Source organism: Chiloscyllium plagiosum, unplaced genomic scaffold (genome assembly GCF_037043375.1).
Source record: "Chiloscyllium plagiosum isolate Xiang-an unplaced genomic scaffold, Cpla_swu_hap1 HiC_scaffold_2, whole genome shotgun sequence".
Classification (NCBI taxonomy): Eukaryota; Metazoa; Chordata; class Chondrichthyes; order Orectolobiformes; family Hemiscylliidae; genus Chiloscyllium; species Chiloscyllium plagiosum.
This window is the reverse complement of record NW_028270140.1, coordinates 3,785,311-3,802,615: the sequence shown is the minus strand read 5'-3', so window position 1 is coordinate 3,802,615 and position 17,305 is coordinate 3,785,311. Positions and strand designations below refer to the sequence as shown.

Sequence of the window (17,305 nt, the reverse complement as noted above, 5' to 3'; positions counted from 1 at the left end):
TTGACCTGTCTCTTATTTACTATATCTCCCTGTGCTGTTCTCAGGTTTCACCTTCTGCTATCCTGATGGCGCCATGCTTCTCCATAACCCACACCTTGGGACAATAACCACTTAAATTCAACCAGGAAGTGAGCCTGGGCTACAAGTGTATCATTTAGTGACTAGCTGTTATTTGCATTTCACACAGTCAGTGCTATTCAAGTTGATGTTTGTTTTATATTTTCACAGCCCTTTAACATTTTTCATTATGAAATGCACAGCCATTGGAAAGCTTCTGCTGCATAAAGGCAAAGTACACATTTTGATTAAAAAGATTTCAAACCTTTTGTTTCATCCCAAACACAAGAAAACTTTCTGGCCCAACTTGTGAACGCAGTATGTTTCTATTAATTGATAAATATATTGTATATGTTCTTAGCTAATTGCCCATCCCTAACTGTGCTTTGAAAGGCAGAGGGGAGCTCAGTTTTTGAACCTCTGATATCCATTTGATGTAGGTACACACACAATATTGTTAGGGGAGGAGTTTGGGATTTTGACTAGGAATATTGTGCACAGTTTTGGCCTTCTTATCTGAGAGAAGATGCTGTGGCTCTCTCTCTCTCTCTCTCGTGCAACAAAGTCTTACCAGACTGATTCCTGGCATGGCAGGAATGATGTATGAAGACAGACTTGGTTGGTTCAGGCTATATTCATTGCAGTTTAGAAGAATAAGGGGGTTCTCATAGAAACCTTTACAATTCTACCAGGACTAGACAGGGTGAATGCAGCAAGGATGTTTCTAATGACTGGGGAGTCCAGAGCCAGGGGTCTAAGAATATAGGATAGGCTATTTCAGACTGAGGTGAAGAGAAATGTCTTCACCCAGAGAGTGACGAGCCTGTGGAATTCTCTGGTTAAGAAGGTGGTTGAGGTCTAAAACATTGGATGTTTTCAAGAAGGAGTCAGGCTAAAGGGATTACAGCATATGGGAAAAAAATGAAAATAGGGGACTGAGTTGGATAATCAGCCATGAACATACTGAATGGTGCAGCACGCTCGGAGGGCTGCAGGATGTTCCGTATATCTATGTGAGGGAATGGTAATACATTTCCAAGTCAGGATGGTAAGTGGCTTGGAGGGAAACATGCAGTTGGTAATGTTTCCATTTCCTTTTAGATGGAAATAACCATGGGAGTTTGGAAGGTGCTCTATAAGGAGCTTTGGTGAATTTCTGAAGTGCTTCTTGAAGCTGGCACACACTGTGGATCTTTGTGAAGGGAGTGAATGTTAAAAGGGCTGGACTGCATGCCAATCAAATGGGCTATTTTGTACTTGATGGTGTTGAACTTCTTAATGTTTTCAGAGCTGCACCCATCCAGGCAAGTGGGGAGTATTGCATCACACTCCTGACTTGTGACTTGTAGATGGTGGACATGCTTTGGGTTAGTCAGGTTCTTAGCCTTGAGCTGCTTTTGGAACGACTGGATTTATATGGCTATTCCATTTAAGTTTCTGGTCAGAGGTAACCCCCAGGATGTTGGTAGTGGGGGATTCAGTGATAGTAATGCCACTGAAAGTCAAGAGACGGAGCTCAGATTCTCTCTTATTGGAGGTGTTTATTGCCTGGACTTTGCGAGGCGTGAATGTTACTTGCCACTTGTCAGCCCAAGCCTGGACATTGTTCAGAACTTACTGCATTTGAACATGGACTGCTTCAGTATCTGTGGAGTTGCGGATAGCACTTAACATTGGCCAATCATCAGCGAACATTCCAACTTCTGATCTTCTAATGGAGGGAAGGTCATTGATGAAGTATTGAACATGGTTGAGGCTGGGGCACTTTCCTGAAAAGCTCTTGCAGAAATGTCCTGGAGCTGAGATAACTGGTCTCCAACACTTCTTTTTTGTGCCAAGTATGACTCCAACTAGCAGAGAGCTTGCCTCCTGATACCCACTGATTCCAGTTTTGCGAGGATTCCTCAATGCCACACTCGGTCAAATGCAACCTTAATGTCAAGGGCTGTCACTCTCACCTCCCCTCTGGGATTCAGCTCTTTTGTCCATATTTGAACCAAGGCTGTAATAAGATTAGAAGCTGAGTGGCTGTGGCGGAACCCAAACTGTGTATTACGGAGAGGGTTATCATTAAGCAATTGCTGTTTGATTGCACTATTGATGAAACTGGTCCATCATTGATGATTGAGAGTAGATTGATGGGACAGTTACTGGCTGGGTTGAATTTACCCTAAGTTGTGTATTGGACAACATTTCACATTGTTGGGTAAGTGCCAGTGTTGTAACTGGACTGGAACAGCTTGGTTAGGGGAGCAGCAAGTTCTGGAGCACAAATCTTCAGTACTATTGCTGGAATATTGTCAGGGCCCATAGCCTTTGCAGTGTCTCATATCTTGAGCCATTTCTTGATATCATGTGGAATGATTTAAATTGGCTGAAGATTGACATCAGTGAAGTGGGAATGTCAGAGAAGGCTAAGATGGATCATCCACTGAGCACTTCTGGCTGAAGATAGTTGCAAATGCTTGAGCCTTATCTTTTGCACTGATGTGCTAGGCTTCTCCATCATTGATGATGGAGATATTTGTGAAGCCTCCTCCTACAGTAAGTTGTTTAATTGATCACTGCCATTGTGTACAACACATTGCTACATTATTTGATGCTCATGCTGATTGGTTGAGGGACGGCCCTGAAGCATGTGCCAAGGAAGTGAATTGGGCAGAAATAAGAACCAAATAACTGGAAAAACTTAGCAAGCATCATCTGTGGAGAGAAACAGAGTTAAACTTTAAGGTCAATGACCATTTCTCAGAAATGATCAGTTCTGTTTTTATCTGTTCCTCTTTTAGAATTTCAGCATCTGCAGTATTTTGCTGTGTATTAGCAACTGGTCTTTGGTCATTCAGTCTTTTCTAGTTCAACAATTTTCAAAAATCTGTGTTTCTTTAAAGTAGTTCTTAGGCATGTTTTCAAAACAGTTAGTTCATATATTACCTCTTCTTTCTGAATGACATTAATTCTCGTTTTGATGTAAGGGAATGCATGCTGGGTTGTCAGGATTGTCTTCCTCTTGTATTGTTCTTTCAGGTCTCCCCGAGGACGTCCATCCTTCGTGAAGGGCGTGGTGTACATGAAGCGCCGAAGATTAAAATTCTTTTCAAAATAGGTGACTCTATCTTTCATTTCATAATCATCAAAGAATGGCTCCACAAATGTTATTTGTATGTAGGCCTAGAAACACAAAGTTTGAAATTATAAAATTTGCAAGTCATTTTCTTTGGTAATGTGTACCAATTGTTGAGGCATGCTTCATTTTTGTTTTCATTTAGTGAGACAAGTGTTCCTGTATCAGAAGCAACAGGACTGACTACTGCTCTGAAATAATCTTTAGGATCTATGTGTTGTATGGAACATTAGAAAGAGTGAACTGATATCAAGGTAAGCTGTTGAGAGTGTGGTGCTAGAAAAGCACAGCAGGTCAGGCAGCATCCGAGGAGTAGGAGAATTGATATTTCTGACAAAAGTCCATCAGGAAAGACTGATAGGTCACAGCTGCCTGACCTGCTCTGCTTTTCCAGCACCGCACTCTCAACTCCAATCTCCAGCATCTGCAGTCCTCACTTTCTGGATTAGAGTGGTGCTGGCAAAGCACAGCAGTTCAGGCAGCATCCGAGGAGCAGGAAAATTGACGTTTCGGCAAAAGCCCTTCATCAGAAATACTCACTTTCGCCTATCCAACTAAGCTGTGCCCATTAGAAACCAAAGTACAGTTTGGAGCTAACCACTTCTGTGCCTGGTATCTGTCTTAGATACATCTTAGATTGTAATGTAATTGGATAATAAGCACTGTAGTGACTTGCACTGTTCAGCATGATTGAGACAATCTTCTCCTGAAGACTGTTAAAATGTTTAAATATTTGCCTGTGGGATGTGGGAATTACTGGCTGGCAATCATTTATTTCCCTTGAGAAGGTGATAATGAACTTCCTTGAACTAGTGCAGTCCATGTGCTGGAGGGCACTTTGTGTGGACATCACACCCTCTTCCCCATTTTGTATCAGCAGTTTAGACTAATTCCAATAAGGAGGGTCAGTGGCAGTGAACCTGGCTAAGACATCTCAGATCGTTTAGCTGCACCATATCCCACATGGTGACCGTGGGCAGGGAATAGCTAAGAGTGCCTCATTGCATATTTACCAATGCAATTTTACTCTAACTGGCACAAATTTGCTCTGCCTTGTAAGAAGATGGCTTGTCTCCATTCAGAGTCTGTTTAATGCTGAAATGTTGTTACCATAACGCAGGATAAAAATTCAGAAAAAAGCTTAGACCTGAAAAGATATTTTGAAAATTATGAAACAGAAAGGAGTTTGAGCAGTAGATGTCATTTCTGCCTTCAAGCTAGAAGCTCAGGATTTGATGGCCAAACAAGTTGATTATCAACTTTAAATTCTTCTAATATAACCAACGGAAGGCAGAGAGAGCAGAAGAGATTTCTGCTCAGCATGTGAGGGAAAGAAATTGGAGCGTCACCCATCTAAATCCACTATTAGAGGCTACACTTATCAACTAAAAGTGGATGCTGCTACAGTAACTGGAGTCCATTGGGGGTCAATTGGCTTGACACCCAATTGATGCCAAAACAATGAGGTTTGATTCCTGTTCCAGCTGATGTGGTTTTGGCACCTACTTCCTTCTCCCTACCTGTGGTGGAGAATGTTGCATTGGGAGTTGGATCCACCTTCAGGCAGAGAATGCAAGAGCGAGAAGGTGAAAGAAAAGTCAAATATTTAGGAGGAATTGCTTCGTATTGCACATTGCAAGTCATTTTCAACTGACCTTGTTGGGATCCAACTTGCCCTTTTCGACAGGGCTAGAATCTTTAATAACCTCCACAGCAGCATCACCAAAACACTGTCCATAAAATGCCTATTTGAAAAACAACACAGGATCCATGATTTTAATACCATTCATCAAATACTGTTACTCAATACTACCATCAAAACCAGCAGAGTTTGGTTAGTTGCTAAGCAGATTTTTGTCATTGAAGAAGCTCTATTTTTGAAGAACATCAACACGTTAGGCCAAAATGTAATTGGATTGCTTTCCTGAGTCACTGCTGGATTTGCACATTGCATATTCAATGAGGAGCTACAAAACCTGAATAATATCTTTGGGGAGAGAAGGCAAGAAACATAATGAAAATAAGTTGTCAAATAAAAGGGAGATATTTGAAAATGTTGCAATTCTGGCAGAGGGATTAAAGATTGAATAATACCATCTTCCACACAGACTGATGATGGATTATGCTCACCTCCAGCCGATGAGAAATTTCTGGTAGTTTGGTAATGGCAGGTTCTTTGTAGATATATTCCTGTTCATCCAAATCCCCAAATTTCGCTCCATAGAATGCAACACGGAAATACGTGCCAAACATCCGCTTCGAACCCTTGTGAAAAAAAAGCCATAACTTTAATGTAGATAATGAAAGATGGGCAGCAGCTGGTAGAACAACATTAGTGGCATAATCCTTGACTGTTCAATTATATTTAGAGTGACTGACATCTTTACATGAAGCTGCTTTGTGGTATTAACTAAATCCTAAGAAAACACCATCTATTAGAAAGTGTTAAAACAATTCCATGCTGTACGATTCTATGACTCCATACAATTACAACATTTAAAAGACATTTGGACAGGTACATGAATAGGAAAGATTAGAGGGATATGGAACAAATGCAGGCAAATAGGACTCTTTCAGTTTAAGAAACCTGGTTAGCATGGGTGAGTTGGACTGAAGAGTCTGTTTCCATGCTGTATGACTCTATGACTGTATGTTACAAAGGTAAAAAGGAAGACATTTTGGATGGTCAAGCTCAGTGAATTATCATGTCTCAGTCACGAGCCATGATGTGGAGGAGCCGGTGTTGGACTGGGGTGGACAAAGTTAAAAATCACACAGCACCAAGTTATAGCCCAACATGTTTATTTGAAAGTACTTGATAGCTTGTGATTTCAAATTGGACTATTGGACTATAACCTGGTGTTGTGTGATTTTTAACTTCACTCAGGGAGCTCATTCGAAATCAAGGCTGGTTATTCCATGCGTTGTCACAAAAGTTGAAGATTTTATCAAAGCAAAAAAAAATTCCCCAATTTGCATGTCCGTTTAGACCAAAGTTTACCGAAAGAATGGACCAGAAATTTGTACTCAATAAGAATTACTATTCGTTAGAAATAGATTCTATCTTCAGGTAAACAATTATGAACTGGTAATGTATAACTCTACCAATTAAACCTCCAACCCCATTATAAACTCCCCTTACAAACATAAATAAAAAGACACACAAAAACATTGGTGTTGTGGATGGAGGGAAAAACTGCGAAGGCAAAAGTGAGGACTGCAGATGCTGGAGATTAAAGTCAAGAGAGTGGTGCTGGAAAAGCGCAGCAGGTCAGGCAGCATCCGAGGAGCAGGAAAATCGATGTTTCGGGCAGGAGCCCTTCAGGCTTTTCCAGCACCGCTCTAATTTTGACTGGAAAAACTGTGGAGGCAGTTTAATGGTCCCCGTCCATAGGATGGCTGAGATGAATCACTGGCTGTATATTTCTCGCTCCCTCTCTTCAGCTGTTTCCCACAGTTGGGGGATGGTGGGGGAGGGGAGTAATAGGTGTCATTCAACTGACTGGTTCTTTGAGATCTTGCTCTGCTATTTTTTATTAATTTGACTCAGTTAGTGGCAACATAGCGAACAACTGTCAGGCGTGAATTGCTCTTCTTTGCTCACAGACATCTATGAAGCTATGCATGTACGAATCATCATGTATGTTGAAAGCGGTTCTTTCCCATAATAATGAATAATCCTGAAAAGAAATGCTTCAGACTGAGAAAGTCTTCTGTACCGAGACAAAATAAATTACCTTTGCTGTTATGCTTTCAAATGCTTTTTTGAGCTTCTCATGTATATAAGCCAATTTGTTGACATCTCTATGGGCTTCTTGAATTGGTATGACAACTTTGTAGACTTCATTCACACTTTCAAACATGCAGGCCTAAAGGAATGACAGAAGAGTATGTGTTAATATAGTCGATAGTGTCAATATAATTAACTGCATTAACCATTTAATTCCTCAAGATTAAAGTTAGATCATTCCTCCTATTATGTTAACATGGATAATAGGAGGAATGATCGAACTTTAGTCTTGAGGAATTAAATGGATAACTTTATTATCCTAAAGTTTGGTCTCCTAATCTGACCAATATAAATCCCACGGAATCAATAGACAGCAAAGTGAATTATGCAGATATTTTGAGTTAAATTGAAATGAAGGAAAGAACAGTTAAATTAAACTGTTTCTTGATGTGCTCTGTCAGGAATAGACATCACTGGCTCTAAATTGGTTTGATACACTGAATTTGGGTTGCATCCCAGCCTCTGAACATCTGAACATTATGTGAAATATTTAAAGCTTTTCTTTAGAACTCATGTTTTGCATTCGATACATGCTGCAGACTAGCTGAGTAATTCCAGAATTTTCTATCATTACTTATTGTCTATTTAAGAAACAGTGTTACTCAGGGCCAGAGGTTTGAAACAAAAACAGAAATTTATTTTTAATCTGAGCATCTTTTTTAAAAAAAATCATTTATAGGATGTAAGCATTTCTGGCTAGGCCAGCATTTACTGCTCAATCCTAATTGTTCAGAGTCACCCACACTGCCTTCAGTCTGGAGTCACATGGAGGCCAGATCAGGTAAGGATGCCAGTTTCCTCCCCTAAAGGACATAAATGAACTGGATGTGTTTTTACAAGAATTGATAGTGCATACATTTCATTTGATTTGATTTACAATTGTCACATGTACTGAGGTACAGTGAAAAATGTTGTTTTTCATGCGAATGAAACAAATCATACCTTACATACGTACATCAGGTTAATAGAACAGAATGCAGAATATTGTGTTATAGTTACAGAGAAGGTGCAGAAAAAGATCAACTCTAATATATGAGAAGTCTGTTCACAAGTCTGATAGCAGTGGGGAAGGAGCTGTTCCTAAATCTGTTATAGAGTTATAGAGATGTACAGCACAGAAACAGACCCTTCGGTCCAACTTGTTCATGCCAACCCAAATAGTCCCACCTGCCATCACCCAGCCCATATCCCTCCAAACCCTTCCTATTCATATACCCATCCAGATGCCTATTAAATGTTGCAATTGTACCAGCCTCCACCACTTCCTCTGGCAGCTCATTCCATACATGTACCACCCTCTACATGAAAAAGTTGCCCCTTAGGTCTCTTTTATATCTTTCCCCTCTCACACTAAACCTATGCCCTCTAGTTCTGGACTCCACAACCCCAGGGAAGAGGCTTTGTCTATTTATCTTACCCATGCCCCTCATGACTTTAGAAATCTCTAGAAGGTCAACCCTCAGCATCCGACGCTCCAGAGAAGATAGCCTCAGCCTATTCAACCTCTCCCTATAGCTCAAATCCTCCAATCCTGGCAACATCCTTGTAAATGCTTTCTGAACCCTTTCAAGTTTCACAACATCTTTCCGATAGGAATGAGACCAGAATTGCATGCAATATTCCAACAGTGGCCTAGCCAATGTCCTGTACAGCCGCAAAATGACCTCCCAAGAGAAAACATGATTTTGATTTTTGCCGCATCTCAAAAGCAAACAGGTTACCAGACTAATATCTACTGTTGACAGATTATCTGTTTTAATCATCAGAACTAAGAATACAATAATTCCATCAGTAATAGCAAAAACTTGGTTGAGCATCAAATAAGCATATCTACATCAGAATAAAAAAAGTTCATAATGCAAAATTTAACAGCAGTCCTATTGGAACGTGTTTTCAAACCTCTGTATCTTCTCCATAATGGAAGACGGTGAAGGAGAGTGTAACCGGGGTGGGAGGGGTCTCTCATTATGAAGAGAGTGTAACCGTGGGAGGGGTCTCTGATTATGAAGACAGTATAACCAGGGTGGGAGGGGTCTCTAATTATGAAGACAGTGTCACCGGGGTGGGAGGGGTCTCTGATTATGAAGACAGTGTCACCGGGGTGGGAGGGGTCTCTGATTATGAAGACAGTGTCACCGGGGTGGGAGGGGTCTCTGATTATGAAGAGACTATAACCGGGGTGGGAGGGGTCTCTGATGATGAAGAGAGTATAACCGGGGTGGGAGGGGTCTCTGATTATGAAGACAGTATAACCAGGGTGGGAGGGGTCTCTGATTATGAAGACAGTGTCACCGGGGTGGGAGGGGTCTCTGATTATGAAGAGAGTATAACCGGGGTGGGAGGGGTCTCTGATTATGAAGAGAGTATAACCGGGGTGGGAGGGGTCTCTGATTAGGAAGAGAGTATAACCGGGGTGGGAGGGGTCTCTGAATTTGAAGAGAGTATAACCGGGGTGGGAGGGGTCTCTGATTATGAAGACAGTATAACCGGGGTGGGAGGGGTCTCTGATTATGAAGAGAGTATAACCGGGGTGGGAGGGGTCTCCAATTATGAAGACAGTATTTTAACGGGGTGGGAGGGGTCTCTGATTATGAAGACAGTATAACCGGGGTGGGAGGGGTCTCTGATTATGAAGACAGTGTCACCGGGGTGGGAGGGGTCTCTGATTAGGAAGACAGTATAACCAGGGTGGGAGGGGTCTCTGATTAGGAAGACAGTATAACCGGGGTGTGAGGGGTCTCTGATTATGAAGAGAGTGTAACCGGGGTGGGAGGGGTCTCTGATTATGAAGAGAGTATAACCAGGGTGGGAGGGGTCTCTGATTAGGAAGACAGTATAACCGGGGTGTGAGGGGTCTCTGATTATGAAGAGAGTGTAACCGGGGTGGGACGGGTCTCTGATTATGAAGACAGTATAACCGGGGTGGGAGGGGTCTCTGATTAGGAAGACAGTATAACCGGGGTGGGAGGAGTCTCTGATTATGAAGACAGTATAACCGGGGTGTGAGGGGTCTCTGATTAGGAAGAGAGTGTAACCAGGTTGGGAGGGGTCTTTGATTATGTTGGCTGCTTTTCCGAAACAGCAGGAAGTCAATGGTAGATTAGATCAGACTAGTTTCCCAACTGTATGGAAACAGGCCCTTCAGCCCAACAAGTCCATACTGAACCTCCGAAGAATAACCCACTCAGACCCATTCCCTCCCCTGTATTTACCCCTGACTAATGCACCTAATACTATGGGTAATTTACAATGGAGATAAGGAGAAACATCTTCAGCCAGAGACTTGGAAATCTATGGAATTCATTACCACAGAGGGCTGTGGAGGCCAGGTCACTGAGTATATTTGAGACTGAGATAGATAGGTTCTTGAGTATCAAGGGGATCAAGGGTTACGGGGAGAAAGTGGGAGAATGGGGTTGAGAAACTTATCAGCCATGATTGGATGGCAGAGCAGACTCAATAGGCTGAATGGCCTAATTTCTGCTCCTATGTCTCATGGTCTTAATGTCTCAGGTCCAGTGACCCTTCCTCAGAATTGGATTCTTATGACAACTGATAATTGTTATTAGACATCTTATTCCTGATATTTTTACTGAATTCAAATCCCACCATTAAAACCAGGGTCCTCAGAACATTCAACATGTCTCGCTGCATCTGAGGAGGGAAAGACACTCCATGAATGAATAAAACAAAAGTTCTGAAGGTCAAAATGTTAACTCTGTTCTCTTTCCACACATGCTACCAGACCTGCTGAGGTTCCCCAGCAACTTCTGTCTTTGTTTCAGATCTTCAGCATCTGGATCTCTGGAGGACAAGTCCAGTGACAATATCCCAAGGCTATTGACTGATTGAAATGGGAAAGACTCCATTGTCAAACATTGACACTGTGTACAAAAGTACATTTGAAAAGGAAATAAGCTAAGTTATACCCATTTAAATGTTTGCACTTGTGGGACTAAGTCCCCAGAGATTAAAAGAATGTATTCCAAGCCCCAAGGTATTTCAGTTGGGATTGAACCACTGGGTTGGATGTTAATGTGAAGTTGCATGTGGAGCATGGGGAATCACTAATACGTGGAAAAGCTGGAAATATGCCGTTTCATTAGCATTTAAATTCCCCATCCTCTCAGTAGTAGTGGGCTTGATGAGTATCCTGAAGCTAAGGTCTTAACTCAAGTACATAGATAATCCAAACTTGCACATTGGTGGGGTTGGAGTTGCTGATCCGAAAATTAGACTTAACACAGTGGACTCCAGATGAACACAGGCTCAGTATCCTTGGTTGAGCTGGCTGTTGCTGACTCCTCACAATCCTTCTGAGGATGCACCGTCATAAGGCACACGCAGACAATACGATAGCTCAGGTATTCAACCTTTAGGTCTAGTAAAAGAGAACGTTTTGTTTTCAGCTGGTGGCTCACACTTTGAGTGAGCAAGAGGGCAGATTCAAGATTCAAGGACAGCAGTGGAGAAGCCATGTCAGACCCTGCAGGCATCTCCAAGTTCTGTTCAACACAATGCAGAATGCTGTAACCTGGGTACTGCTGATGAAGAAAACATTGTGCTGCAGCAGAGATTGAGTAATTACAGGCCTTAAAAACACACTGTTCTGAACTGTAGACAAATGGAAAAATTCCACCTCAGTCTTGAGCAGGTCAATGTCACAGGACATCACAGCGATGAAGTCTTCAGCGGACAATGGGCCAATTCCACGAAGCTATTAACTTGACAGTTGAACAAGTGCATTCATGCTTTGAACAAGGGTTTGCAAATTCTGAGGGCCTCACCCAGTATTTTAATTGGTGTGTTTTATTGTAAGCTTCAGTTGTAAGAACCTGGTTGGCATGGACTAAATGGACTGAAGGGTCTGTTTCTATGCTGCATGATTCTATGAATCTATGACTTTATGAATACAAATTACAGATCTCTGATCTTACAATGGTATTTGGCAACATAAAACCACACAAGAATATCTTTGTTACATATCCTACAGCAAGGAGCATGCTAATTCTTTTTAAACACATTAATGAATACTCTGAAAGATTTAATCCCTTATAACAGTCTTCAGCCAATTTCAAAAGAACCTGCTGAGGTTTTTGAAGCTCATCATGAAGCTATATTTCTACTTCGTGTACAATCAGAACATGCAGTGGGGAACATTGGCACTCAGTCTATTCCAGACACATTTAAGGCGATCCTAGCCACCAACTGAGAGAAATACCTTCCTGACTACAAATGTCCTCCATGCAGACTTCCTTGGCAGGATATATTTGAACAAAAAACAAGTAATTGCTGATTAAAAATCCCAAACTGTGTGTAACATCAACACAATGGCCAGCAAATTCAATTTTAACTCAGTCTGTGTTTCAGGCAGAGGAGAGGTTGCTTGAATGTAGAAAGTGAGATATTCAGTTGACAAATGTCAGGACCTAAAGTATTTTAACTCTGAGTTCATTTCAGATTAGTGGTACGAAAGAATTTTGAGAACTTTTGGGTATAGACAGAATGAGGGGAGGGGTATAGGGGGCTGGGAACAGTGCTGTTTCTCCAACTGCTCCCTGGCTCAGTTTCTGATGGACAGACAGGTAAGGTTAAACACAATCTGAATATCCCTGGTTCATGTCCACAGCCATAGAATTCAAAATTTCTGCTCTCCTAAGCAGGTGCACTGCTGGCTCACACTAACTGATTAATGATTTCTGTTTTTCGTTGGCGAGGTCCTTTACAAAGTACAAAATACCCAAGCCACTTCTCCACAGTCATTCTCATAATTCTCCATGTATGAGCTGGACAGGGACTCTGCAACATGTTGGCGTGTGGGTAACAGGAGCTAAAGGAAGGAGGAGAAGTAAATAAGTACATAAAGGACGCTTACCGTGCTGAAAAGCTCAGCAGCTTGTTCAAGCAAACCCACAAGACCATTTTCACTGAAATATCTTCCACTGCATATTCCGTCTTCATCTGGGGACAAGATATCATCTGATACTGCAGATTCTTCCAGAACATTAGGTGATATATTCTGGAAACCACGACAGAAAAAAAAAAGTTAGAATCAAGTTCCTTATGCACTTGGGTATATAAATAGTGGTGCTAAGTGAATACTTTCAGACGTACCTGAAAGCTAACACTGCCCACAGGAAGGTACTTGTGATCTTCCAACATGCTGAGGTACTCTGCTACCAGTGCTGCAGCATGCACCAAACACAATGCAGCCTCAGTGTAACACTGCCTCTTCGTATGCTTCTCAGCCATGTTCTGTAGCCAGGTCAAACGTAGGTCAGGTGAAGTCTGATATCCTTTAGCCAACCTGAATTATTAATTTCAAAAAGAAAAGTAGTAATTACATAAGAAATAAAACAATAATCAGGACTAGAAAGGCCATTTATAATTGAAGGAATTGCAGGTGTTGTAAATCAGAAATTTCTGGAAAAACTCAGTAAATCTGACAGCAGCGATGGAGAGAAATCAGAGTTAAGGTTTTGGGTCCACTGACCCTTCCTCAGGACCCAGAATATGGCATTGTGATGCGGCTGGGGGAGAAACTCTGACCTCAGAAATAATGTAGGAACTGTGCTTCCAAATCCCACAGTAGAGGCTGGGGGAGTGTAAAACTGATCAATAAATCTGGAATAAAAAGCTAGTCTCAGTAATGTTGACTGTGACAACGATCATTGATTCCATATGGTTCACTCATTACAAGAAGGTAAAGAAAGCCATTTGGCCCATTTTGTCTGGAACAGCTCTTGAAATGAGCATCTTGACTTCATAAAATTCTCCTGCTTTTCCCCATTCCCTTACACATTGTTTCTGTTTAAACAACTATCCAAAGTTCAGTTGAATGCTTCAATTGAACCTGCCTTCACCACCCTTCCAGGTACTACATTCCAGACTGGTAACACTCCTGAGAAAATATTTTTTCTCACAGCACTTTTGCTTATTTCACAAATCACCTTAAACACTCACATCCTTGATCTTTTTACAAGTCTGAACATTCCTCTCCATCTACTTTATCTAACGCCTCATAATTTTGAAAACTTCCATCAGATCTCCTCTCAGTCTTCATCTCTCCAAGGAAAGCAGCCCTGATCTCTCCAATTTATCCTCATAATTGAAGTTTCTCATCCTGGAACCATTTTGTTAATCTCTTCTGACCTCTCTCCAGTGCGTTCACATACTTCCTATAATATAGTGCCCACAACTAGACACAATACTCCAGCTGAGGCCTGTGATGCTGCTGCTCCTTTAACAAGGTTATGGTCAAAGAACCATAGAGATGTACGGCACGGAAACCAACCCTTCGGTCCAACTTGTCCATGCCAACCAGATATCCCAACCTAATCTAGTCCCACTTGTCAGCACCCAGCCCATATCCTTCCAAATCCTTCCTATTCATATACCCATCCAGATGCCTTTTAAATGTTGTAATTGTACCAGCCTCCACCACTTCCTCTGGCAGCTCATTCCATACATGCACCACTCTGCATGAAAACGTTGCTCCTTAGGTCTCTTTTATATCTTTCCCCTCTCACCCTAAACCTATGCCCTCTAGTTCTGGGAAAAGACCCCAGGGAAAAGACCTTGTCTATTTATCCTATCCATTCCCATCATGATTTTATAAACCTTCAAGGTCACCCCCTCAGTCCCAGCCTGTTCAGCCTCTCCCTGTAGCCCAAACCCTCCAACCCTGGTAACATCCTTGTAAATCTTTTCTGAACCCTTTTAGGTTTCACAACATCCTTCTGACAGGAAGGAGACCAGAATTGCATGTAATATTCCAACAGTGGCCTAACCAATGTCCTGTACAGCTGCAACATGACCTCCCAGCTCCTGTACTCAATACTTTGACCAATAAAGGAAAGCATACCAAACACCTTCTTCACTATCCTATCTACCTGTGACTTTACTTTCAAGGATCTATGAACATGCACTCCAAAGTCTCTTTGTTCAGCAACACTCCCAAGGACCTTACCATTAAGTATATAAGTTCTGATAAGATTTGCTTTCCCAAAATGCAACACCTCACATTTATCTAAATTAAACTCCATCTGTCACTCCTCAGCCCATTGGCCCATCTGATCAAGATCCCGTTGGACTCTGAGGTAACCCTCTTCGCTGTCCACTACACCTCCAATTTTGGTGTCATCTGCAAGCTTACTAACTATACCTCTTATGCTCCCATACAAATCATTTATATAAATGACTAAAAGCAGTGGACCCAGCACCGATCCTTGTGGCACTCCACTGGTCACAGGCCTCCAGTCTGAAAAGCAAAGCCCCACCACCACCCTCTGTCTTCTACCTTGGAGCCAGCTCTATATCCAAATGGCTAGTTCTCCCTGTATTCCGTGAGATCTAACCTTGCTAACCAGTCTCACATGGGGAACCTTGTCGAATGTCTTACTGAAGTCCATATAGGTCACGTCCACTGCTCTGCCCATCAATCCTCTTTGCTATTGCTTCAAAAAACTCAATCAAGTTCGTGAGATGTGCTTTCCCACACACAAAGCCATGTTTACTATCCCTAATCAGTCCTTGCCTTTCCAAATACATGTACACCCTGTCTCTCAGGATTCCCTCCAACAACTTGCCCACCACTGACCTCAGGCTCACCAGTCTATATTTCCCTGGCTTGTCCTTACCACCCTTCTTAAACAGTGGCACCACATCAACCAACCTCCAGTCCGGCACCTCACCTGTGATTATTGATGATCTCAGTGAGGGGCCCAGAATCACTTCTCTAGCTTCCCACAGAGTTCTAGGGTACACCTGATCAGGTCCTGGGGATTTATCCACTTTTATGCATTTCAAGACATCCAGTACTTCCTCCTCTGTAATATGGACATTTTTCAAGATATCTCCATCTATTTCCCTACATTCTATGTCTTCCATGTCCTTTTCCATAGTAAACACTGATGCAAAATACTCGTTTAGTATCTCCCCCATCTCCTGCGGCTCCACACAAAGGCCGCCTTGCTGATCTTTGAGGGGCCCTATTCTCTCCCTAGTTACCCTTTTGTCTTTAATGTATTTGTAAAAACCCTTTGGATTCTCCTTAACTCTATTTGCAAATGTAATCTCATGTCTCCTTTCGCCCTCCTGATTTCCCTCTTAAGTATACTCCTACTTCCTTTATACTCTCCTAAGGATTCACTCGAGCTATCCTGTTTATACCTGATGTATGCTTCCTTCTTTTTCTTAACCAAAACCTAAATGTCTTTAGTCATCCAGCATTCCCTAAACCTATCAGCCTTTCCTTTCACCCTAACAAGAATATACTTTCTATGGACTCTCGTTATCTCATTTCTGAAGGTTTCCCATTTTCCAGGCGTCCCTTTACCTGCGAACATCTGCCCCCAATCAGCTTTTAGGAGTTCTTGCCTCATACGTAAAAATTAGCCTTCCTCCAATTTAGAACTTCAACTTTTAGATCTGGTCTATCATTTTCCATCACTATTTAAAGCGAATAGAATTATGGTCACTGACCCAAAAGTGCTCCCCTACTGACACCTCAATCACCTGCCCTGCCTTATTTCCCAACAGTAGGTCAAGTTTTGCACCTTTTCTAGTGGGTACATCCACATACTGAATCAGAAAATTTTCTTGTACACACTTAATAAATTCCTCTCCATCTAAACCCTTTACACTATGGCAGTCCCAGTCGATGTTTGGAAAGTTAAAATCCCCTACCATAACCACCCCAACCAACCATTCTTACAAGATAACTGAGATCTCCTTCCAAATTTGTTTCTCAATTTCCCTCTGACTGTTGGGGGGTCTATAATGCAATCCCAATAAGGTGATCATCCCTTTCTTATTTCTCAGTTCCACCCAAATAACTTCCCTGGATGTATTTCCAGGAATATCCTCCCAAAGTACAGCTGTAATGCTATCCTATATCAAAAATGCCACTCCCTCTCCTCTCTTGGCCCTCTTTCTATCTTTCCTGTAGCATTTGTATCCTGGAACATTCAGCTGCCAGTCCTACCCATCCTTGAGACACGTTTCTATATTTGCTATGATATCCCAGTGTCATGTTCCTAACCATGCTCTGAGTTCATCTGCCTTCCCGGTTAGGCCTCTTGCATTGAAGTAAATGCAGTTTAATTTATCAGTCCTATCTTGTTCTCTGCTTTGTCCCTGCCTGCCCTGACTGTTTGACTTCCTTCTTTTCTCAACTGTACCAGTCTCAAATTGAACTCTTTCCTCACTATTTCCCTGCCCCCCCCCCCCCCCCACTAGTTAAAATCCTCCTGAGGGGCTCTAGCAAATCTCCCTGACAGTATATTAGCCCCCTTCCAATTCAGGTGCAATCCATTCTTCTTGTACAGGTCACT

At 42.0% G+C, this 17,305-nt stretch overlaps 1 protein-coding gene across 5 annotated transcripts in view; it reads right to left on the bottom strand.

Moving 5' to 3' along the window:
- Nucleotides 1-17,305, bottom strand: part of dock8 (dedicator of cytokinesis 8) — a 301,292-nt gene that overhangs the window by 12,613 nt on the left and 271,374 nt on the right. For all 5 annotated transcript variants that reach the window (XM_043718191.2, XM_043718205.2, XM_043718201.2 and 2 more), the window contains 6 exons: nucleotides 13,086-13,278; nucleotides 12,847-12,990; nucleotides 6,919-7,050; nucleotides 5,312-5,446; nucleotides 4,837-4,926; nucleotides 2,992-3,228 (listed from right to left, as the gene is read on the bottom strand). In XM_043718191.2, the coding sequence (XP_043574126.1) occupies nucleotides 2,992-3,228; nucleotides 4,837-4,926; nucleotides 5,312-5,446; nucleotides 6,919-7,050; nucleotides 12,847-12,990; nucleotides 13,086-13,278 (931 nt within the window). The remainder of the gene's footprint in view (nucleotides 1-2,991; nucleotides 3,229-4,836; nucleotides 4,927-5,311; nucleotides 5,447-6,918; nucleotides 7,051-12,846; nucleotides 12,991-13,085; nucleotides 13,279-17,305) is intronic.